Source organism: Desmodus rotundus, chromosome 12, assembly GCF_022682495.2.
Source record: "Desmodus rotundus isolate HL8 chromosome 12, HLdesRot8A.1, whole genome shotgun sequence".
NCBI classification, from domain to species: Eukaryota; Metazoa; Chordata; class Mammalia; order Chiroptera; family Phyllostomidae; genus Desmodus; species Desmodus rotundus.
The window spans coordinates 75,879,757-75,903,910 of record NC_071398.1 but is presented as its reverse complement, the minus strand read 5'-3'; the positions used below and the strand labels follow the sequence as shown (position 1 = coordinate 75,903,910).

The 24,154-nt window shown below is 35.8% G+C and overlaps 1 protein-coding gene across 2 annotated transcripts in view; it reads right to left on the bottom strand.

The window, feature by feature from the left end:
* Positions 1-24,154, bottom strand: part of SPTA1 (spectrin alpha, erythrocytic 1) — a 158,040-nt gene that overhangs the window by 130,052 nt on the left and 3,834 nt on the right. For both annotated transcript variants that reach the window (XM_024574725.4, XM_045181907.2), the window contains exons 5-13: positions 23,269-23,409; positions 22,295-22,441; positions 19,739-19,872; positions 19,028-19,172; positions 15,314-15,468; positions 14,246-14,381; positions 14,043-14,144; positions 12,142-12,279; positions 11,398-11,508 (exon numbers count right to left, since the gene is read on the bottom strand). In XM_024574725.4, the coding sequence (XP_024430493.2) occupies positions 11,398-11,508; positions 12,142-12,279; positions 14,043-14,144; positions 14,246-14,381; positions 15,314-15,468; positions 19,028-19,172; positions 19,739-19,872; positions 22,295-22,441; positions 23,269-23,409 (1,209 nt within the window). The remainder of the gene's footprint in view (positions 1-11,397; positions 11,509-12,141; positions 12,280-14,042; positions 14,145-14,245; positions 14,382-15,313; positions 15,469-19,027; positions 19,173-19,738; positions 19,873-22,294; positions 22,442-23,268; positions 23,410-24,154) is intronic.

The following is a 24,154-nucleotide window of genomic DNA, read 5'->3' as shown; positions in this document are numbered from 1 at the left end:
TTCTGTAAGCCTCTCTCCCCACTGTCACTTCCCCACTCTCCTCTGGCTATTGTTAGATCGTTCTTAACTTTGATGTCTCTGGTTATATTTTGTTTGCTTTTTTCTTTTTTGATTATGTTTCAATTAAAGGTGAGATCATATGATATTGTCCCTCACTGCCTATTTTAAAAACAACAAGGGAGAAACAGGAAGTAAAATACCAGGGAGTCCTGACAAGGCTAACAGTTGTTTTCTCAAGAGAACCATTAAAAACCAGAAGGGAATGGCAAGAAATAATCCAAGTAATGAAAATGAAAGTCCTACAACCGAGACCGCTCTAGCCAGCAAGGCTATCAATTAAATTGAAAGGTGATATAAGGAATTTCCTGAAAAAAGAAGGCTAAAGGAATTCACCTCCACCAAACCAGCAATACAAGATATGCTAACAATACTGCTTTAAGAAGAGGAAGAAAAAGAGTGAGAGAGAAAGACGAACACAGATACAAAGATAGTAAAATAGCAATGAATAAGTACCTATCAATAATAACCTAATATGTAAATGGATTCAATGCTCAAATCAAAAGAAATAGGGTAGCTGAATAGATAAGAAAACATGACCCGCACATATGCTGCCTACAAGAGACCCACCTCACAACAACAGACCTACACAGACTGAAAGTGAAGGGTTGGAAAAAATTATTCCAAGCAAACAGACACACACACACAACCCAGGATAGAAATTCTTGTATCTGACAAAATGAACTTCAAAACAAAGTCTATAAAAAGAGACCCCAAAGATAATGTTCCAAAACTGAATGAAGAAGCAGAAAGCCTGAACAGACCAATAACAGCAGATGAAATTGAAGCAGTCATCAAAAAACTCCCAACACACAAAAGCCCTGGACCAGATGGTTTCACAGGAGAATTCTACAAAGCATTTAAAGAACAGCTAACCCCTATCCTTCACAGACTATTCAAAAAAATCCAAAATGATGGAAGACTCCCAAACTCTTTTTATGAAGCCAGCATCATCCTAATCCCAAAACCAGATAAAGACACAACGAAGAAAGACAACTTCAGGCCAATATCGCTGATGAACATAGATGCTAAAATCCTCAACAAAATATTGGCAAACCCCATCCAGTAATATGTTAAAAACATCATACACCATGATCAAATGGCATTCATCCCATGGATCCAAGAATGGTACAATATACACAAATCAATAAATGTAATACATCACATAAACAAAAGGAAAGACAAAAATCACATGACCATATCAATAGATGTGGAAAAAGCATTTGATAAGGTACAGCACCCATTTATGATAAAAAACACTCAGCAAAGTGGGAGTAGAGGAAACATACCTCAACATAGAAAACGCCACATATGAAAAATCTACAGCCAACATCATACTCAATGGACAAAAACTAAAAGCTTTCCCATTAAGATGAGTAACAAGAAAAGGATGTCTGCTTTCCCTACTTCTATTCCATATAGTATTGGAAGGCTTAGACACGGTAATCAGACAAGAAGAAGAAATAATAGGTATAAAAATTGGAAAGGAGGAAGTAAAACTATAATTGTTTGCAGATGACATAATAGTGTATGTAGAAAACTCTGTAGACGCCATCAAACAACTACTTGACCTAGTAAGAGCATTAGGAAAAACAGCTGCATACAAAATCAATATTCAGAAATTGAAGGCATTTTTGTATACCAACAATGAAAAACCAGAAACAGAAATCAGGAGGAAAAAGCCCATTTGCTATAGTAACAAGAAAAATAAAATACCTAAGAATAAACCTAAGCAAGGAGGCAAAAGACCTGTATTCAGAAAACTACACAACACTGAAGAAAGAAATTAAGGAAGACACTAACAAATGAAAGCATGTACCATGTTCATGGATTGGAAAAATTAACGTCAGCAAAATGTCCATAACACCCAAAGGGATCTATACATTCAACATAATCTCTATTAAAATACCAATGGCATTTCACAGATACAGAACAAACATCTCAAAAATGTGTATGGAACCATATAAGCCTGAATAGCTGAAGCAATTTTGAGAAAGAAGAACAAAGTAGGAGGGATCACCATACCCATCATCAAATTATATTACAAAGCCACAATAATCAAAACAGTGTGATACTGGCATAAGAACAGACACATAGATCAGTGGAACACAATAGAGAGACCAGAAATGAACCCAAGTCTCTATGGTCAGGTAATATTCTTAAAAGGGGGCAGAATCATAAAATGGAGTAAAAATAGCTTCTTTAACAAATGGTGTTGGCACATCTAGACAACTATATGCAAAAAAAAGAAACCTTGAACAGCAACTCACACTGTACACTAAAGTAAACTCCAGAAAGATAAAAGAATTAAATATAGGGCAAAATTGACAGTGACTGGTAATGGGTACATGGTTTCTCTTAGGGTCATGAAAATGTCTAACATTAGTAATGTTAGTGATTAATGATTAACTGATGATTAACTGAATGATTAACTGAATGATTAATGTTAGTTGTGTTAATGATTACACAACTCTATGAATATATTAAAAACCAGTTAATTGTAAAAAGACTTAAATATAAATCACGATACCATAAAATTTCTAGAGAATAACATAGGGAGGAAAATCTCAGATATCCCATGCAGCAATATTTTCACTGATATGTCCCTTCAAAATGAGGACATAAAGGAAAGAATAAACAAATGAGACTTCATCAAAATAAGAAGCTTCTGCATGGCTAAAAACAACATCAGCAAAATGCAAAGGGAATCAACCATATGGGAAAATATATTTGCCAGTGTTATTGTGGATAAAGGTTTGATCTTCAAAATATACAAAGAACTTACACAATTCCACTCCAGGAAGACAAACAATCCAATAAAAAATATGCAACAGACCTGAACAGACACTTCTCCAAGGGGGATACACAGAGGGTCCAGAGATATATGAAAGGATACTCAGTATCACTAGCCATCAGAGAGGTGCAAATTAAAACCACAAGGAGATACCACTTCACACCAGTCAGAATGGCCATCATAAACAAATCAACAAACAATATGTGCTGGAGAGCTTGTGGAGAAAAGGGAACCCTAGTACACTGTTGGTGGGAAAGCAGACTGGTATAACCACTGTGGAAAACAGTGGTATGGAATTTCCTCAGAAACTTAAAATGGAACTGTCTTTTGACCTGGCAATTCCACTGCTGGGATTATACCTTAAGAATCCTTAAACACCAATTCAAAAGAACCTATGCAACCCATTGTTAATAGTAGCACAATTTACAATAGCCAAATGCTGGAAGCAACCTAAGTGCCCATCAGTGAATGAGTGGATCAAAACCATGGTACATTTACACAATGGAATACTACACAGGAAAAGCATTGAAGGAGATCTTACCCTTCTTGACCGCATGGATGGAACAGAGAGCATTATGTAAGTGAAATAAGCCAGGCAGTGAAAGAAAAATATCATATGATCTTTAAGTGGAACATAATCAACAAAACAAATGAGCAAGCAAAATATAACCAAAGATGTTGAAATAAAGAACAAACTGACAGTGATAAGAAGGGATGGGTTAGGGGGATAACAGGAGAAAGAAGTGGAAGGGTCATGAACGAACATGTATAAAGGACCCATTGACAAATCCAAAGAGGGGAAATATTGAGGATGTGAGTTGGTGGTGGGTGGGGAAGGGCAAAGTGGTGGAGGGAAAATGGAGACAACTGTACTGAACAATAATTGAAAAAATAATAAAATTTAAAAAAGAATGTTTCCAATATACCGCAGACTTTTTTCTTCTAAATGCATCTTCAACACCATTGCAAATTCATACCTTTATACCCTTCCCTTTACATTTTTGTCACAAATTATCTCTATTTATGCTGTGAGTTCATTTCCAAATTTCAGTATCAGTTGTATCCTTCCTCTCTCTCTCTTTTTTTAATGTTTTAACCTCTTTCAACCATTATGTGATAATTATATGTATAGCATCCTCTTCTAAAAAGGGTTGTAATATCCTGCTTCTGCCTATCAGTGATCTTACACTTTGTGTCCTTTTTTTCTGTGTTTCAGGTAGAATAGCATCCTTGAGTATTTCCTGAAATGGAGGTGTTCTGTTGTTGAATACCCTAAGCTTCTGTGTGTCTGGGAAACTCTTTATTTCTCTTCTATATCTAAAGGATAACATTGCTGAATATATTGTTCTTGGCTGGTAATTTCTATTTTTCAGTAGTTTGATATTTGATTCCACTCTATCCTAAGTTCCAGGGTTTCTGCTGAGAAATCTAATGATAATCTAATAGGATTTTCTTTATATGTTAAGGTCTTCTTTTCCTTGGCTGCTTCTTTTTTCATCATTAATTTTCTACTGTTTTAATACAATGTGCCTTGTACGTCTTTTTCAATTAAGATAATTAGGTGGTCTGTTTCTTTGATTTGAGGATGTACCTCTTTCCATAGATTTGGGAATTTTTAAAAATTTTTCATTGTTATTCAATTACAGTTGCATGCCGTTTCTTCCCATCCCTCCACCCCACCCCAGCTGAACCCACCTCCCTCCACCACCTCCACCCACCCCCTTGATTTTGTCCATGTGTTCTTTATAGTAGTTCGTTATCCCCTCTCCTCACTGTCCACACTCCCCCCTGGCTATTGTTAGATTGTTCTTAGCTTCAATGTTTCTGGTTATATTTTGTTTGCTTTTTTCTTCTGTTGATTATGTTCCAGTTAAAGGTGAGATCTAAGTGCCCATCAGCAAATGAGTGGATCAAAAAACTATGGTGTATTTACACAATGGAATTCTATGCAGCAGAGAGAAAGAAGGAGCTTATACCCTTTGCAACAGCATGGATGGAACTGGAGAGCATTATGCTAAGTGAAATAAGCCAGACGGTGAGATTTGGGAAGTTTTCATCTACTATTTGCTTGAATAGGCTGTTACCTTTTTTGTTTCCATTTTTTCTGTTGTCTATTATTCTTACATTATTCTTTCTGATGGAGTCAGTTTTCATAGAGTTATTTTATTGTTTTTATGTCAATGTTTCTTCATTCTATCTGCAGCATTTCTGGATGTCTACCTTCAATATCATGAATTCTTTCCTCCATCTGCTCAGCTCTATTTCTTAAGTTCCTTATTTCATTCTTTATCTCTTTTATTAGGTTATCTCAATAATTTCTATTTTTTTAAGTTTCAATCTTTTAGGCAAAGTACTAGCTTTGTTCATTGATTTTATATTTGACTTTATTAAATTATTTACCTGTACTTTCTTGCATCTTGTTAAATTTTTTCAGAACTATGACTTTGAATTTGTTTTCATTTTAGTCACATATTTCCATTTATTTCAGTTTATTTCCTGGAGATTTTTCCTGCTTTCTTTTTTTTTTTTTTTGAAGATAAGAACTTTTTGTTTATTTTTTTATTAATGATTAAAAAAATTTTTTTTATTCAGTTACTTTTTTTTCCTTTCTGAGCACAGTCGTTACATTCATTGTTCAGTCTTGGGAGTTGGTGGATTTCTTCTCTGTCTAGGCATCTCTGTATAAGTAGCACTTTTCTAGTAAATTTATAAGAAGTCTTTCTACTGTTTTCTAGTAGGGGGGGCTGAAGCACAAGTAGTTTTTGTTTCTCTTACACTCCTCTGGTTTTTCATATTTCTGTGGGGTGGTGGAAGATATTGTGTTCCCTGGGAGGGCGCACCATCTTCTTTATGATCAGGTCTCCTTTGTCTCAGGGCACCAACCCAGCAGGGGAATATGGTAGGTGATTGGGTTCCAAAACCATAAAATCCCAGTGCTGTCCCTGCTGCTATTTGCTGCTGGCAGTGTTGCTGTGATGAGTGCAAATGCAGTGAGCTGCTGGAGGTTGGCCAGTGCCTTTGTGGCTTTTTTTCTCCCAGTAATGGTGATTGGCAGACCTCAGCAACCCCTACTCTATATCTCCATCTTTCTGTAGGATTAATCACAGAGTGTAATTGTTTCTTAGGGGAAAAATATTTCTGTAGTTCCAGTTTTCAAGTCAGCAGATAATGTGGAACCTGGCACTCACTGGTACAGATTTTTCTGTGGTCAGATGGTAGTTCTGGGAGGGCGAAGGGAGGCAGCCAGGCTCTGTGGCTTTGCTTTTCTCTCTGGTAATGGCAACTGCCAGACAACTATGGCCAAAGCTCTGTACTTCCTTCCTGTCCAGGTGCCTGGGTTTAGCTACACTGCAGACTGACCACTCCCTCGGGAATGCTAATTATGTCAGTCTGCTCTTCCTTGCAAAAGGGATTGCCAGCACCAACCTGATTCCCCTCCTCACTTGGCTGAGACCCACAGTGAGTTTCAGAGCTGCAATATCTAGACTGTGTCCCTGACACCATCTCAGCCTTCTCCCTTCCCACCTACCTGGTGTACTCCTGCTTGCCCACCTCTGGAATTTTCAATGCACAAATATCTCAGACATGTTTGTGTGTCAAGCAAGGAATCCTTGGTTAAATTATAGTTGTTCAAATTGTTGAAATTTCCAGGGGGAAGACTAAGGGCACTTTTCATGCTTCCATTTCTCTGACATCATTCCTTGAAGTGGTTTTCTTTCTTCATATGTATGTAGAAGCATACATATGGGTATTGTTTTCTCACCCCCCCCTTTTTTTCTTTTATTGTTGTTCAAGTACAGTTGTCTGCATTTTCCACCCACCACTCCCCCCAACCCCAGCCATCCCCACCTCCCTCCTGTGATTTCACCACCCTTGGTTTTGCCCATGTGTCTTTTATACTTGTTCCTGAAAACCCTTCTCCTCTTTTCCCCAATTATCCCCTCCCATCTCCCCTCTGGTTACTGTCAGACTGTTTTCAATTTCAATGTCTCTGGATATATTTTGCTTGCTTGTTGGTTTTGTTGATTAGGTTCCACTTAAAGGTGAGATCATATGGTATTTGTCTTTCACTGCCTGGCTTATTTCACTGAGCATAATGCTCTCCAGTTCCATCCATGCTGTCGCAAAAGGTAGGAGCTCCTGATTTCTTTCTGCTACATTTAGTTGATCTATGTGTTTTGATTCAAGTATTTAATCTATTTACATTTGGATTGATGATTGATATATATGTATTTATTGTCATTTTATTATTCATATTTATATTCCTTTCCTCTTTCTCCTGCTCCTCCTACTCCTTCTTCTATTTTCTTCTAGAATTTCCTTTAACATTTCTTCTAATACTGATTCAGTGGTGATAAACTCCTTTAGCTTTTTCTTCCTGGGAAGTTCTTTATTTCTTTTTTTTTAATTTTAAATAATAGCCTTGCTGGGTAAAGTGGTCTAGGTTGTAAGTTCTTGGTTTTCACCATTTTGTTTATAGTTTGCCTATTCCTTTTGGCCTGAAAAGTTTCTGTTGAGAAATCGGGTGACAGTCTTATGAGAGCTTTATAGGTAACTATCTTTTTCTTGTTGCTTTTAAGATTCTCTATATGTTTTTAACCTTTGCCATTTTAATTATGAAGTGTCTTGATGTGGGCCACTTTGGGATCATCTTCTTGGAAATTCTCTATGCTTCCTGGATTTGTATATTTTTTTCTTTCACCAGATTAAAAAAAAAAAGTTTTCAGCAATTTATTTTTTTCAAACATATTCTCAATCCCTTGCTCTATCTCTCTTATGGCTCTGGTATGGCTATGATGTGGATATTGTTATGCTTGAGTTTTTAAAGTCCTTTAAACAATCCTTATTTCTTTGCATCCTTTTATTTTTTCTTTTTGCTCTTCTGATTAGGTGATTTTTGTTACCTTGTGTCCCAAATTGTTGATTCACTGCTGTTTCATCTAGTCTTTTGTGGATTCCTTCTAGAGTATTCTCCATTTCAGTTATTGTATTCTTTGTTTCTTTCTTATGATTATGTTTTGTATGTCCTTTTTATGTTTACTATCTCTGTTGAAGTCCTCATTAAATTGATCTATTTTTCCCCTGAGTTCCTTGAATACTCTTGTAACCAGTGTTTTCAACTGCATATCTGGTAAATTGTTTGCTTCCATTTTATTTAGTTTCTTTTTTGAACGTATTCTCTGGTTTTTTGTTTGGAACATATTTTTTTATTTCCCCATTTTAGCTCCTTTGTGTTTGTTTCTATGTATTAGGCAGACATGTTATATCTCTCAGTCTTGGCTGGGTGACCTTATGCATTTGGTATTCTTTGGGGCCTAGTAATACAGTCTCCCTGATCACCTGAGCCAGGTGCTCCAGGAGTGTTCCTTGTGTAGGTTTTGCATGCCCATTTGTTAGAGTTGACCCTTAATTGCTGACAGCATGTCATTGGTTTGGAATGGCCCTCAGACTGCCTGGCTTTTGGAAATGGTCATGACCACAGAATAATAGCTGCTGTTCAGGGACTGATCTTAGGAGGTGAGATTTGCCTCAGTGGAGTTTTGTTCCTGTAAAGACCTCTTTTTGGTGTGCCACTTGTGGAGCTAATTGGGTGGTACTCTGTTGTGATCTTAAGCTGGCTACTGAATGTATTAGTTCTGTGTCTCCTTTGGAGGGACTTCAGTGCAGATCAATGTCAGATGCTGCCTGTGTAGTACCTGTTAGGAACTACAAAGGGATCTGTGGTTGGAAGTTACCTGTGCTGGGCCTGAATGCATGTGGGAGGGGTCACACTGCAAACTGTAGAGAGTTGTTACCAGTATCAAGCCTGAGGCAGGTCAGCAAATGTCCAAGGCACCCCAAGACCTGCTGTAACCAGCCAGTTGCTCATATGTCTGTAGAGGTAAATTTTTACTCATATTCATATAATTATGGATCTTATAAATCTCTAAAGATAAAGATGGATTAACTAATTGAGATTAGGAAAATGATCTAAAATAAAGGACAGCACTTTATAAACAATAAAATTATTTTACACCATTATCTTTTACTAATGAAAGCAAATAAAAACATTTATAGCTGAAGATTGATAAAGAAGACTTAGAATTTGGTTATTTTTGTTGTTGTAATGATGATGGCACATTTGCCTGTGTGTGAGTTTAAACCAGTACCATCCTAGGAGAGAGCCAATAGCATACAATATATTGAACTAATCATTTTTGTCTTACATTTCTCTGGGCTCTGTTGGATATTATACAATATCTTAAGGCTCACTATATATATATGCATGTGTATATGTATACATATACATATATATGCATTAATTGAGAAACAGAGATGAAGATATGCTTATAAAGGAAAATAATACATATTACTTAGTTTTTCTTAGAGCAAACTACAGATATTACTAGAGGGGAAAAACTTTAAAAATAATACATTTCAAACTTTTAAGTAATAATACTACATCAAACATGGATCAGATAGTTTCTCTTTTTTTTTTTTTCCAGATAGTTTCTCTTTATACAGAATAAAAACCAACCATTTACTTTACAAAAAAAATTAATGTCATGAAAGCTTGAAAAGGAATTCTAAATATTCTTTTTTTCAGCTGATTATAATATTTTTATTACAAACCAGGTCATGGGATTAAAATTTTATAAATCAGCCCATCTATTTATCTTACATTTATTATACAAATTCAGTTCTGATTATGCTTTTTCTCTCTTTTTTATTGTTGTTGAAGTGTAGTTGTTTCCATTTTCCCCCACCACTTCTCTCCACCCCAGCCCACCAACTTACACCATATACAAAAATAAACTCAAGATGAATAAAAGATTTAAATATAAGTCATGACACCATTAGAGTCCTAGAGGAGGGCTAGGCAGGAAAATCTCAGATATTCTACAGAGCAATATTTTCATCAATATGTCCCCTACACTAAGGGACATAAAGAAAAGAATAAATAGATGGGACTTCATCAAAATAAAAAGCTTCTGCATGGCTAAAGATAACATCAGCAAAACAAAAAGGGAACCGACCATATGGGAATTATATTTGCAAATGATACTTCAGACAAGGGTTTGATCTCCAAAATATATAAAGAAATTACATGACTCCACTCCAGGGAGACAACCCAATTAAAAATTGGGCAAAGGACTTGAAAAGACAATTCTCCCAGGAGGACATACAGAGGGCCCAGTGACGTATGAAAGGATGCTCAGCATCACTAACCATCAGAGAGATGCACATTAAAACCACAATGTGATACCACTTCACACCAGTCTGAATGGCCAACATAACCAAATCAACAAACAAGTGTTGGCAAGGTAGTAGAGAAAAGAGAACCCTAGTACACTCTTGGTGGGAATGCAGACTGGTACAATCACTGTGGAAAATAGTATGGAATTTCCTCAGAAAACTAAAACTGGAACTGCCTTTTTAAAAGTTTTTTCTATTGTTGTTCAAGTACAGTTGTCTCAATTTCACCCCCACCATTTCCCCCCACCCCAGCCATCCTCACTTCCCACCCTTGACCATACCCCCCTTTGGTTTTGCCCATGTGTTCTTCATAGATTGAAACTGCCTTTTGACCCAGCAATTCCACTACTGGGATTATACCCTAAGAACCCTGAAACCCCAATTCAAAAGAACCTATGCCCTCTAGTGTTCATAGCAGCACAACTTACAATAGCCAAGTTCTGGAAGCAACCTAAGTACCCATCAGTAAATGAGTGGATCAAAAAACTGTGGTACATTTACATAATGGAATACTACACAGCAGAAAGAAAGAAGGAGCTCCTGCCCTTTGCCATAGCATGAATGGAACTCCAGAGCATTATGCTAAGTGAAATAAGCCAGGCAGTGAGGGACAAATACCATATGATCTCACCTTTAACTGGAACATAAGTAACAAAAGGCAAAAGCAAATAAAATATAACCAGAGACATTGAGATTAAGAACAAACTGACAGTAACCAGAGGGGAGATGGGAGGGGATAATGGGGTTAAAAGGGGGAAGATTGTCAAGGAAAATGTATAAAGGATATATGGACAAAGCCAAGGGTGGGGAGGAGTAGGATGAAAATATTCTTTGTAGAATAAAAAACATATTGGTAGAAATTAGTATGTTATTTTTCTGAATATTTTATCTTAAGAATATTTCCTAGAAACTAGTCAACAAAACAAACAAGCAAGGAAATATAACCAGAGACATTGAAATAAAGAACACATTTACAGTAAAGAGAGGGGAAGTGGGAGGGGATAACAGGGGAAAGGGGAAGAAAGGAAGTCAGAGAACATAGATAAAGAACACATGGACAAAGCTAAAGGGGGATAGGATTGAAGGTGGGAGGTGGGGATTGTTCTGGGGTGGAAGAGAGGGGTGAGGAGAAATGGAGAAAACTGTACTTGAAGAACAGTAAAAAAAGAGAAAAAAAGCACACAGCCAAAATATAATAATAATCCCTATGTTATGTCCAATAGCTACAAGAGTGATTCTAAGGATAAGTGATAGATAATATGATATATATAAAGATGAAGCCAAGGCCCAAACCAGGACCCATTTCTTACTGTGATCTTTTCCTCCTGGGCAGTGAAAGCTTCTTCAAAGTCATCATGCTTCTCAAGAAGGGCTTCTACACTACCCAGGGAGTTTCCCAGGTCCTCATTTTCCAGGAAGTCCTGTAGAAGACAGAAAAACACACATCAGCTGTGCCTCATTGGTAAAAAAAAAAAAAAAAAAAGTAATTCCCTTTGGAATATCTTTGCAACAAGGACTAGTTAAGGAAGGAGTTGGAAAAAAAGTGATAATTAATACAAAAAGTATATTAGACAGAGACTAACCTCAAATAGCAGTAGCTTCAGACTATCTTCCCAACCCTTGCATACAACTTTATTACCTTTGTGTCTAGGTCTATTCACATAGAATTTGGCCAACCAATATAGGCACCATTATGAGTTCTCAAAGCTGCCTCAAGAGGACTACTCACATCTTCCAGAAAATCTCTGGTTAACCCTGCCTGACTCACACAATTTTCTCTTTTTAATCCCTTTGCAATTTGATATTAATTTTCCTTATGGTCATTTGAGGTTAAAGCCTCTCTGTACTATGTTTACGTACCTTTTCGTATATTTGTACATGAGGTAATAGTAAGATCCTTAAAGAAAGGGTCTGTCTTTCTTTGTAGTTCACTCTTCAGTTCCTAGGACAAGCTTAGGACCAGAGAAGTGGTTGTGAGAGTGTTGGTAATAATAACGATTGGAAATGAGGAGTGAAGAAATAGTTCTAGACACTTGGTGAACACTTCCTGTTACCTCTTGTCTACTCATCCAACTATCCACTTGTTCACTGTCACGGTAGAATAGGTGCAAGTACAAGCACTGTTGATATTGATGCTGACGTTTGTCCCACAGTTCCAGGAGGGCAGCCCAGTTGTTGGCAAGTATTTTGATCTTTGGAAAGGAAGATATATGTTTTAACAAGTTTATCTTATTCTACATTACTAAGCATTTAATAAGTGCAAGACCTTTCAAAGGACACAAAAATGAATAAGAAATGGGTTTTTCTATTTAGGCTTCAACATCTAAGAGAACAACTGTAGAATAAGAAAAATAGGATAAATGAAATAAAAGTGTACAGTACATTGAGTATGTATAAATTAATAAAAATATTAATTTTGATTAAAAGAACAAAGAGAGGTGGAGGGATGCGGAGAAAAGGCACACAACTGTAATTGAATAACAATAAAAAATTAAAATTAAAAAAAAAAGAACAAAGAGTAGAATTGTGGCAGTAAATATACCAAACAGATATTTAAAAGATGAGGAGGAGGATTAGGATTGTAGGAGGACATAATGCCACAAATAAGTAATTACTCCAAATAATTATTATATTACATAAAATGCTCCCAAAAAGTGACATGCCTTAAAAAAGTGGACATTTGATGAATTTCAAATTCATAGAGCACTTAAATTATTAAAATGAGAAGTTTTTGTTCTATTCTGAAAATGAACAAAATCTATCAAGGAAAGAGAAAAGTGTCATTATTAAACCTATAAAAATCCTGTATTTGCCCAAACATCTACCCAAGAAATTCTAGCTTATTACAACAGCTTCTATGCAAACTCCACCAAAAAAGCAGCAAAACTTCTTAGAATTCCAGGATAATATGTAGGTTTTTAAGAACTTAGGGTCCTATTATTCCTTTGGCAGAAAATTGTTAATAATAAAAGCCATATTATAATGTTACCATAGAGTACTGGGGAAATTCAAATTATGGTTATTTTACCCTCATCCATTACACAACACTGGAGGCAAAGAAGCCTGCAAATTGTATTTTAATTGTTACCCCAATAGTTCCTGTAACTTTTTGACTGGAGCAAAATCTCTCTCAAGAGTCAGAGAGTTAAGATGAGCCCCTGTGATCCAGGAAGATAGAATGATGGCAAACCTGATTCTTTAATTAGTGGAATTCTGAATATTCAAAGATTCCTTGCTACTTAAGTTTTTAATGTTTACTCGAGGATATGGTTTTTTAAATTAATTTTAGAGTTGGGGAAGAGAGAGAGAGGGATACATTAATGTGAGAGAGAAACATTGATCAGTTGCCTCCCATACACACCCCAAACCAGGATCGAACCTGCAGCTTAGATATGTGCCCTGAACAGGAATTGAACCCACAACCTTTTGGCATATGGGATAACACTACAACCAACTGAGCCACCCAACCTCAGCTTCTGTTATTTAATGTGAATTTGAAAAACACAGAAAGAGGAGAATCAGTTTGATTTGAGATTGTACTGAGGAGAAAAGAAAAAGCCCTGTGCCAGTCACCTTAGGGAATCCAAGGATAAATGAGGTCAATCCTCATAGAATTCACAACCTAGAGATGAGCATGGGAAAGTAATGAAACAGATTATATGTGACAAGGGAAAATGGTATGGAGGTTTCATATTCAGTAGGATGTATGTTGATGAAATTATATAGGTTGATGAAATAAAAATTCATAGGTAACAAAGCGCACATCTTGTCCTGAGAATTTCAAATTACTCAATTTAGCTAAAACAATGTTAAGGAAGCAGTGTGAAAGTTGAGTTCACATTACTAATATCGTTATATGATGTCTATTCTCTTCCCACTCAGAGATTATCATATTATGAGATTAAGTGAGGGCTAACTATGATCAAAATTTCAAAAATTCTGTTAAACTGATTACCTTTTCCCAAATTTCATCGGAGGCTTCATGTCTGACATCCAGCAGGGCTTGACCAGTCTCATCAGCAGATTGAAATCGGTCATGATAAGAGTCAATCTCATGCTGTGGCCACAAGACAAAATGTCTTAAAATGCAGCAAGAAACTTTCTGGCATTTTTGGTACCTCTGTTTTTGTCATATTCATGAGAACTTTTCTTTTTTACCTTATGCTGCTGATGCCTGTCCAAGAGGGCTTCCCCACCAGCAACATCTGTGGGCAGCTCATCAGCATTGATCAGGGCAGTCTTCTCCTTCATCCAACCTGAGAGTTCATCATAGTCAGATAAGAAACGCTGGTACCTGTGGGAAAGGCAAGGTAAAGGCCAGGAAAGAGAAAGCAGATGTAAATTGACTTTGAAAGATGAACAGTTGGGGTTGGGTTGAGCTAAAGGTGCAATATGCTCCTTGCCCTTATTCTATCCCTCCTTTTCCCTTGGTGTACTTTCTGTTCCTTTTATTGTGCAGCTTTGTAAGTCCTTTACTCTAGGTTGTATATTTCTCGTGTAGATGTATCATTTTGTGATGAGGCATGTAGGCATCACATATCAAACATCACAAGGTCATGCCTACCCCAGAGGCTCTTAAAGTAAAGTTCTCTCAATGAGGGCAATAAACAAACACATAATATATAAATGACAGAAAGTAACTTGTGAGAAGGGGGAACTACAGTTAGGGTGAGGAGTTCTTATGTATCTTCGTTCATCCTTAACCTATTAATAAAAATAAAAACCAACAATAGTATTTAAAAAGTTAAATCTTCACCATTTAATTTTGACATAGTAGTTTCTGGTGATTTAATGACTAACCATAAAATGAATTACTGAAATGATGCCAGTTTACGACAAGCCAACCCACATTCAGGAAATAACTCTAGACTTATTTTTATACTATTTAGATTAGAAATTTCTTTGAGTTCTTTGGTTAGAGACAGCACTTGGACATTTCTTTAGCTGCTTTTCCAGCTCCCTGGGCCACTTCATAGCATCTTACAACTGAACAAACAGAGGTAGACAAAAGGTGTGCAGATGAGCAGAGGTGACATGCTTAGTATTATATCAGCTTACAAAAGACTTCTCTTGGCAAATTAAAACATTTTGTTTTTTGTCTCTACTGAGCAGGCAGGAGATCTGGATCTGTCATTGTTTTACCACTTTCACCCTTTTATTTCTGCTTTAAGTATTATGCCTGGATCCTGTAGACAAATAGAATAATAGAGAAAAGGGATTCTTCACCAAAAAGAAGCCTGCAGCTTTGCGTATCTTCTGGTAGCCAAGGCACGAATGTGCTCCCAGTTGGAGACTAGATCCTCTTTCATCTGCTGGATCTGAGGTGCATCTGAAGGATGGGAAACCTTCAGTTTGTCTGCTTTGGCATATAACTCCTTCACCTTTAAGATGAAAAAGGAAATCAAATGAGAAATCCAAGCACTCTGACTTCTCCTGGCAAAGTTCTATTGGAGTAAAGCAAAAACCCCCCAACCATATAAATAATAATAATTTATTAATATATACTTATTGATATATTTATATTAATATACTTATGTACTATATTAATAATAATTTACTGAGCACTTCTTGTCTCTGTGTTAAACATTTCACATTCATTTCTTGTTTTTTAGTCTTTCTTTAATAATACAATAAATTAAAAACTATTCCTAGTAGTATTTTATGTGAAAACTGAGAGATTAGTATTTTATTTGTTCAAGATCGCTGAGCTAGTAAGTGTCAGAAACAAGATTTAGACTTAAGTTTGTCCTTCAGCAACCTCTATACTGTTTCCATAATTATTATGGTGGGAATCAGAAAGACACTTCTGCTTAAGAGGACAAGAAATGCCAATAATGCTAGTTCAGTTTGAGCACAATTCCTGAGGAGCAGGGTTATCAGGTAAGAACTATGGATGTGATGAATTTCTCCATGTTACCATTAGTCCTGTAGCTAAACCTAATTAAAATCAAGTATTGTCTCAGGCAATGATTTTTCAACCAATATACCACAAGAATTTTTAAAACATACAATACCTGACTTTAGTCAGGGGCACTGACCTCTTTTCTTTTAAATTGTCAAAGAAAAAAATGACAATAGCATACACAATAGCTATTTGGTGTGAATGCCCTGTCTTACACCATAATACATAGGTCATATAATTAAATTGCATCTTACTGGCCACATCACATAATACAATTGTGTCTGATTGGTTAATTCTTGGTAACAGAAATCCATATATACAAACACAGAAAGGTGATTTTTTTTTTAAAAAGTCACTGTAGAGCAAAAAGGGTATGTACTGTATTTTTCAGACTATAAGACTCACCCCCCCAAAAAAAATTTGGGAGGAAAATGGGGGTATGTCTTATAGTCCAAATGTAGCTTACCTGGCTCACTGTGGGAGGGGGAGTTGCTGTGGAGTGGGGTTTTTTCCCCTATTTTCCTCCTCCTCTAAAACCTAGGTGCACCTTATAGTCCAAAAAATATGGTAATTACTATTATTATTTTTATAAATTGATTAAAATTATACCTATTTTTGTGAGATCAGCAACAAATATATTTTTTGTTGTGCCACAGAATTTTAATAATTAGTGTGTGCCATGAGATGAAAAAGGTTAAAAAAAACTGGTTCATTTTTCACTAAACATGAAATATTATTATTCATTATTATAAAAATACCAAAGACAAAATGAATAGGAATAAAAAAATTAGCGTGATGGAATACTTTTCAGAAATGGTACCCAGGGACAGAGCTATTATTAAAACAGAGCAAATGTGGATCTTCCTGCAAGCTGACTCTGCTGTAGACACTTGGGAGTAAGGGTTTAAGTTATGGTTAAAGTCACAAGGAAAAGAAGTAAAGATGGGAGTCACTGAAGAATACAGGCTTGCTCCAAAATCTAGCATGCCTATGTCTACTTTTATAGGTGTTGGACTGAGGTTTTCCATTGTTTTTAAAGAGAATCCAAAGGTTAATACAGTAATGTGCTTCAGGTGTCTTTGCATTTACTATAAAAGGGGGAAAAATAGATTTCTTCCCTTATCTACTGAGTGATGGACAAAAAGAAATAGTATTCAGCTGAACAAAAAAAAAGTATGGCTAGATGAAAGAAAAGACTCAGACCACAAAGTATTGAGTGAAATTAAGCAAACATTCTTAGATGTAACGTGGTTTTTTAAATAAAAAAATATAATTTAAAAAATTTTATTTTAATTTCAATTCTCTGGTTATATTTTGTTTGTTTTTCTTTTGTTGATTATGTTCCAGTTAAAGGTGAGATCATATGGTATTTGTCCCTCACCAATAAAGTAATTAAAAAATAAATAAATAAAATAAAATAAAATCAATCTAGCATGCAATAAAAATATTTTATTTTATTTGACTGTGTGGATTATGAGAAGCTTTGTGTTGCTCTGAAAGAAATGGGTATGCCTCAGCACTTCATTGTCTTGATGCATAACCTGTATTACGGACAGAAAGCCACTCAAAGGATGGAATATGAAAAGACAGAATGACTACTTATGAGAAAAGATGTCAGACAAGGGTGAATTTTTCTCTTCCTATTTTTCTAACCTGTGATCAGAAGATATCATATGAAAAACTGGGCTGGATTCAGAGTAAGCAAGAATGAAAGTTGGTGGAATATCAATGTTAAGATATGAAGATAGCATCATCTAATTTACAGAAGTGGCAATGATTTGAAACAACTTTTGATGAAAGTGAAAGAAGGTGTCAAAGTGAAATTGTGTGTGAATTGGAGAAAAAATCATGACTACAGCATAAATACACAACTTTAACTTAGACAATGAAGACATTGAAATTGTAAGATTTTGCTTATCTTGATTCAGTCATCAATTCAAATGGAGACTGCAACCAAGAAATTAAGAGAAGGCTGATATTCAGGAGGGTAGCAATGGAAAAACTCAGTAAGCTTACCAAAAACAAAGATGTGTCACTGGAGATCAAGTCTAAAATCACCCACACCCCTTGTATTCCCAATTACTATGTATAGATGTAAAGTTGGATATTAAAGAAGGCTGACAAGGAAAAATTGATTCATTTAAAATACGGTATAGGAGGAGAGCTCAACAAATACCTCAGGATGCTAGAAAGATGAATAAGTAGGCAAATTAAGCTTTAAACACCAGTGGACAAAAATGATTCAACTGAAGATGTCCTACTTTGGACACAATATTAGAAGGCAGGATTCTTTAGAAAACACAGTAATGCTGGGCAAATGGAAGGTAGCAGGAAAAGAGGAAGAACAAAAATATTATGATTGGATTGCTGGGGTAGGGGGGAGTGGTGAGGGGTAAATGCAGACAACCGTAATTGAAAAACAATAAAATGGTATATAAAAAATATGGATTGACTCCATTAAAAAGTCATATACATGAGTACATGAGCTGAGCAGAGCTATTTAGGATAGGACATTGTGGACAACACTCATTTACAGGATCTCCAGGAGTTAGAGCCAATTCAATGGCACATGACATGTATAAAACATATATATAACGTATGTGTATGTGTGTTATACACATTAAAACATATACAGTATCTGTTATATACAAAACACATATATGTTTCACTGTGTGTATATATGTTTATACATATAAAACATATGTGTGTTATATATAAACATATACATATAGTAAAACATATATACACATTATATATATGTTTTATATATGTTTAATATATACTAAAGCAATATAAGTTTTATATATATTAAATATACATTAAATACGTGTACGTATATATTTAAGTAAAATAATTTTAGAAAATAAAGTATATCTAATATTCAAATGCAAGTTATGAGCTAGAATGAAGTATGTTCAAGGACCCAAAAATTTCTATTTCATTGAAAGAGAAAATGTACTGTGTCCCTTGGAGGTAAGATGACCACTAAATACCTCTTCTAGTTCATGGGGCCAATCATTCCTCCATCAATGTCTTACCTTATCATCCATGACTGCAAGGTTTCGCTCAAGTCCCTTGTGACTGTGAAACAGTGCCTCAGAACTAACAAGGTCTTTGCCATAGTCCTCGGAGGTGAGCTGAGGCTCCTTCTCCTTGATCCACTGAATGGCTTCAGTCACATCCCTGCCAGACATCCACATGAGCTCCAATAAAAGAACCTCACAGACATTCAAGGGCAAAAAGAGCACAGAGAAAGGTCCAACCAAGTCTACCCAGTTACAAATTACCCTATTTCCTACACCCTAGCAAAAAAGTAATGTAAAGAGTTCTTGCTTTTCATAGTTTCCATTCACATGTAGAGACCTGGGCTTCCTGACAGTTGAGCCTCCAGATATACTTCCCATATCTGGGTCAGCAATTCATGAATGTCTTTATTCTTCCCAAGTCCACTTTCCACCCTCATCAAAGTCTTAATCTGCTTTTCTTGCCTTTCCAGAGCTTCCATTACTATTGCTTTGCGCTCCAGCCACCACAAACTTGGCTATAGAGTGGGTTCCATTACTATTGCTTTGCGCTCCAGCCACCACAAACTTGGCTATAGAGTGGGTTACATTTTTTTAAACTACTCTCTACCTCCTTGTCTTAATGGCAAGCCTATGATTTTCTTTGAGATATTGGCTACAATTGCTAACAGTAGACAGAAAAGGATGCTCTTGCAGTTTCCTATAACTCAGTTCCCAGACTTGTACCTTTTGAATCGCTGGAGGTCTGCAGCATTGGACAGTGTTTTCCGTCGCTGGAGAGCCAGACCATGGAGACGCTCCCAGGCAGCATTTACCTCTTCCTGCTTTAACTTAATCAAAGACAGCTCAGGATGGTTTTCCTTTAACAGGAAACAGATGCTAGAGTTATGCAAAGGTGAGATTTTTCCATTATTTAGACATCTCTCATTTCACACTGGTTCATACTTTGTCAGAGGTGAAGAATAACTATATGGCAAGATACTGAAATTTATGTTAGCCATGCTACCTAGCTCTAATCCAATCTACATCATCAAAATCTAGAAATCCAACCTGCCAGATTTTGTCTAGCAAACAACTGCTGTGAGCAAAACATCACAGGTTGTCCAACTGTGGTTTTATTTTCAGAGATTTACCTTGTCAATGCCTGCAAATACCCTGAAAATCCTGGAAATAAAGTAAAAGAAAAAATATTCCCTTTGTGAAGTATAACAATATTTTAAAACTAATTCTGTAGTTCTTAAAACTTTTGGGGTTTTAACACCTTTAAAAATCAAATGACAGCAATTTTCTTCTATTCAGAATTATACATAAATGCATACACATTTAATTTTGCAGAAAATTTCATACATGTTTGCAAACTATCTGAAGCAATGAGATTTATGAACACTACATTAATTTAACAGCATCAGCCTATTTTGATACTTGAAAATTTTGAGTACTTCCCATATGGCCATCTCCCTAGTCCTACTCTCCCTGTTTCTTCCCATTTCCTTTTCCATTTCAAATCTTCTCCATACAAAATTTTCTACATTCTTCTTTCTGAGTGTATGTCCCTTTGTATTGTAGTTGTGTGGGCCCCATTTCAAAAGAGCAAGGCATAAACTCTGTATTGGATTAATCCTTATCATGGTACATTAAAAAAAGTATCCATGCTGTTTTGCCATGAGATCCTCCTTTCAAGAGACAGACTCTATTTTCTCATGCATTAAATCTGAGTTGGTCTGTGACTTGCTTACTAATAGAATATGGCAGAAATGATATTCTGTTAGCTTCAGGACTGAGACCTCAAGAGGCATTTTAGCTTTTGTTCTCACCTTGTTGGAACACTGACACAAAAAAGCATAGGATAATGAAATAGCAGATCATATGGAGAAAGCCTTCATTATCCTTGCCAAGGTCCCAGACATGGGAACAAGGCCATTTTAGATCCTCCACTTTAACTGAACCACCAAAAATCTACAGCAGCTAAAAAATACCAGATGAGACCAGAAAAACTGCTCCACTGAACAGCTAAATTGCTGAATTATGAATCAGTGAATCTGTTATTAAATCATAAAAAATAAGATGTTTGTTGCTTTAAGTTTTATTTGCAGTTTGTGATAGCAATAGATAAAAATTTCTACAAGAGAAAGATGGTGAACAGAGAAAATTTAGGGAGGGGTGGATATGTAGCCTGAAGGAAAAAAATGAGAAACAGGTTATTTTCCCGATATCAGTACTTACACATCCTGAAATCTTGCTTCTATTAACTCAGAAAAATATTTCCCATGATAAAACTCCAGTGATAATGAAACCATAAATGTAAAAGCATAAGAGCTAATTATTGGAGTGTCTAGTTTTTTATATACACATAAAATCAGACTGGCTTCTTAGTTTTCTTGCATATACCTGTATTTTGCCATATGTAACGTATGCCTTTTTGTCCAAATTTTTGAGGGAAAAATAAGGATGTGTATTTTACATGGTAGTACCTGAAAGACCTTGTTTATGATCTTGTGTTTTGTAATTATTTGTTACATAAAATTTCTTGTACCATAACACGTTCAAAAATAAATGCTAAAATTCATTATAATAAAAAATAAGTATCTGAATATAAATAAATAAATAATTGAATTAAAAAATTAAAACATGATTATTTTCTTAAAAGTTGGGGCCAAAACATAGGTGCACATTATACATGGCAACATATAAAACAATAATAGGGCTACTTATTTATTTATTGTATCTAATAGGGCTATTTTTTCTATTTATACTGAGTATTTGTCTGCTTAGATATTGAAAACTTATTTAAGTATTTTCTTAAGTAACTGAAGTAAAATTTGCCTCTTTTCTCTCCACCCCAACATAAAAATCATCTATAATGATATATATGTATATGACATATACATATATATGTATATATGTGTGTGTTGATATATATATGTATAATAATAATAGCCCACCATTGCTTTATATTCTTTGTTACTTTATTGCAATTCTTCTTCATGAAAAACAAGCGCTGCTTAAACAAAAGTAACTTGTGTACTGTACAGTGCAGGAGTTATCTCACTGTATATTTCATTTCTCTATACACTCACTCACTCATATTTCCATTCCCAGGGACTGGCAAAGGATGGATCCACACAAGAGAAGAAACTGATTTGGGCACATTACTCTAAGGACATGCATCCTTCTGTTTTCTCAGAATGCCCTATATAACTCATGTTCCACTTATTAATGGCCAGAAATTCTTCTTCAAGATCAGAACCCTATTCTTGGATTGACTCTTGCTCTCTACCTTACCTCAGCACACTTATTAGCATATTGGTTCACTCCATCCACTCTCCCCTTTCGAGCTGCCAGGTCTACTTGGAACTCTTCAAATTTCTTATGCAGAACCTCTGTGCGCTCCCAGTCCTCACCCAGTTCTACTGATGTTACTATGGCCTCCTGTGGACACAGAAAAATCTATTGAATCACCAGTAAAGATTTAGGAATTCCTTCAGGTAAAAGGCTTCCAATCCCTTCCTGTCTTCCTAGGATAACTCAGAAAGAGATACAGGTGGAGCCTGGGAGAACCATTTCTAGAAAAAAACAGAAGCCGAAGCATATTTCCTAAAGAGTCACTGTGACCCAAGGGACAGTGCTCTTTGGGGTAATCCTTCAGAAGAATCATGGGTATTGTTAGCCCGATCCCCTGGAAACACCTTTTATGTCTTGGAACATAAAACATAAATATGGAGCACAAAAATAAATTCATCCTGCTTCTACTAAATTCAACATAACAAATATTTACAAAGTCATTGTGCTAAACATTGTTTGTATAAATCTTTAGTTCTAACTATAGTATTAATCTTTAAGTATTTATAAAAAAAGAAAATTTGTGGTTATAAGCACTGATAGACAAGGGGGTAGGGAAAGAACTGGCAATACTGTCAGTCTAGACCTAGAGTAAGAAGGAAAATCTAGAACAGGGAGTAAAATATCATGGAAGGTAGAGGGGGGACAAGCCTAGATTTTTCTTCAAGTGCACAGTTTTTGTTTAAGTCTTGCCTTCTTCATATTCAGAGTCATAATTTAGATTTACCCACCCCTTACAATGTTAACAACATCCTGAATACCTCTAAATCTTTGCCAAACTGCATCCTTCTTTGAAGGAACAAAGTCCAGGAACAGACACCCTGACTTTATTTTAAATTAATAGCTTATATTAAATCGGTTTGGATGCCTGGGATAGAGAATTGGGAAGTCCTAAATGCACCTGTTTAGTTTTATACCTTATCTCCAATCCACTCCAAGATGTCGGCACATTCCTGCAAGTACTGCTGGAGCTTCAGGGCCTGGAGAAGGAGCATGCCCTTCTCGTGAGTCAGCTCTATCAGCAGGTCCCACAGATGGCGTAATTCCTCCAGATGGACCTTTGGGGAGGAAAGGAAAAACTACTAAGTTACAGAGACTGTGGAGTAGGTGCAGACTCAAATACTTGTGCAGGGAAGGACCCAGGTAAAAATATTTCACTTAGTACATTATATTCACTTGTGCATTAATATTTCAATAAATATTTAAAAGAGAAAAGGGGTGTATATGGGAGTAGCTATTAAACTAAATCAGACATTATCTCCCATAAGACAGGTTTTTAGATATTCTTTTATGTTTTTGAAGATAAAGGGATTACAAACACCAAGACAGGATGGGGTAGAAATTCACTGAAGAGTGCTCATTTGAACTGGACCATAAGAAACAGAATTTTAGCAGGTAGATAATAGGCAGAGAGTTTTCTAATCAGTGCAAAGACACATAAGAAATTCAGAATGAACTGTTTGCCAAAAAAATATCTTCTTGGCTTACAAAAATGAAATCAACAACACCAAGGGAATAAGAAAATTAGAGACCATACAGTTGAGGTCTTTGATGCAAGATTAACTTGAAGAATCTACAGCACATATCTTATAAAACTGAAGTTCTCATCTATGTCATGTCTTCAAGAATCATCTGTCTTACAACTACTCCACTGTTCAAGGTAGTATGTAGACCACATTTCTCTCTAAATGCTGTATGATACAATCTGACAAAACCCTAGTGATGTTGGTAGATATGTTTTAAACATTTTTCAAATATTTTTATTAATGTGGGAACTTGATAGCACACAAAACTGTAATATAG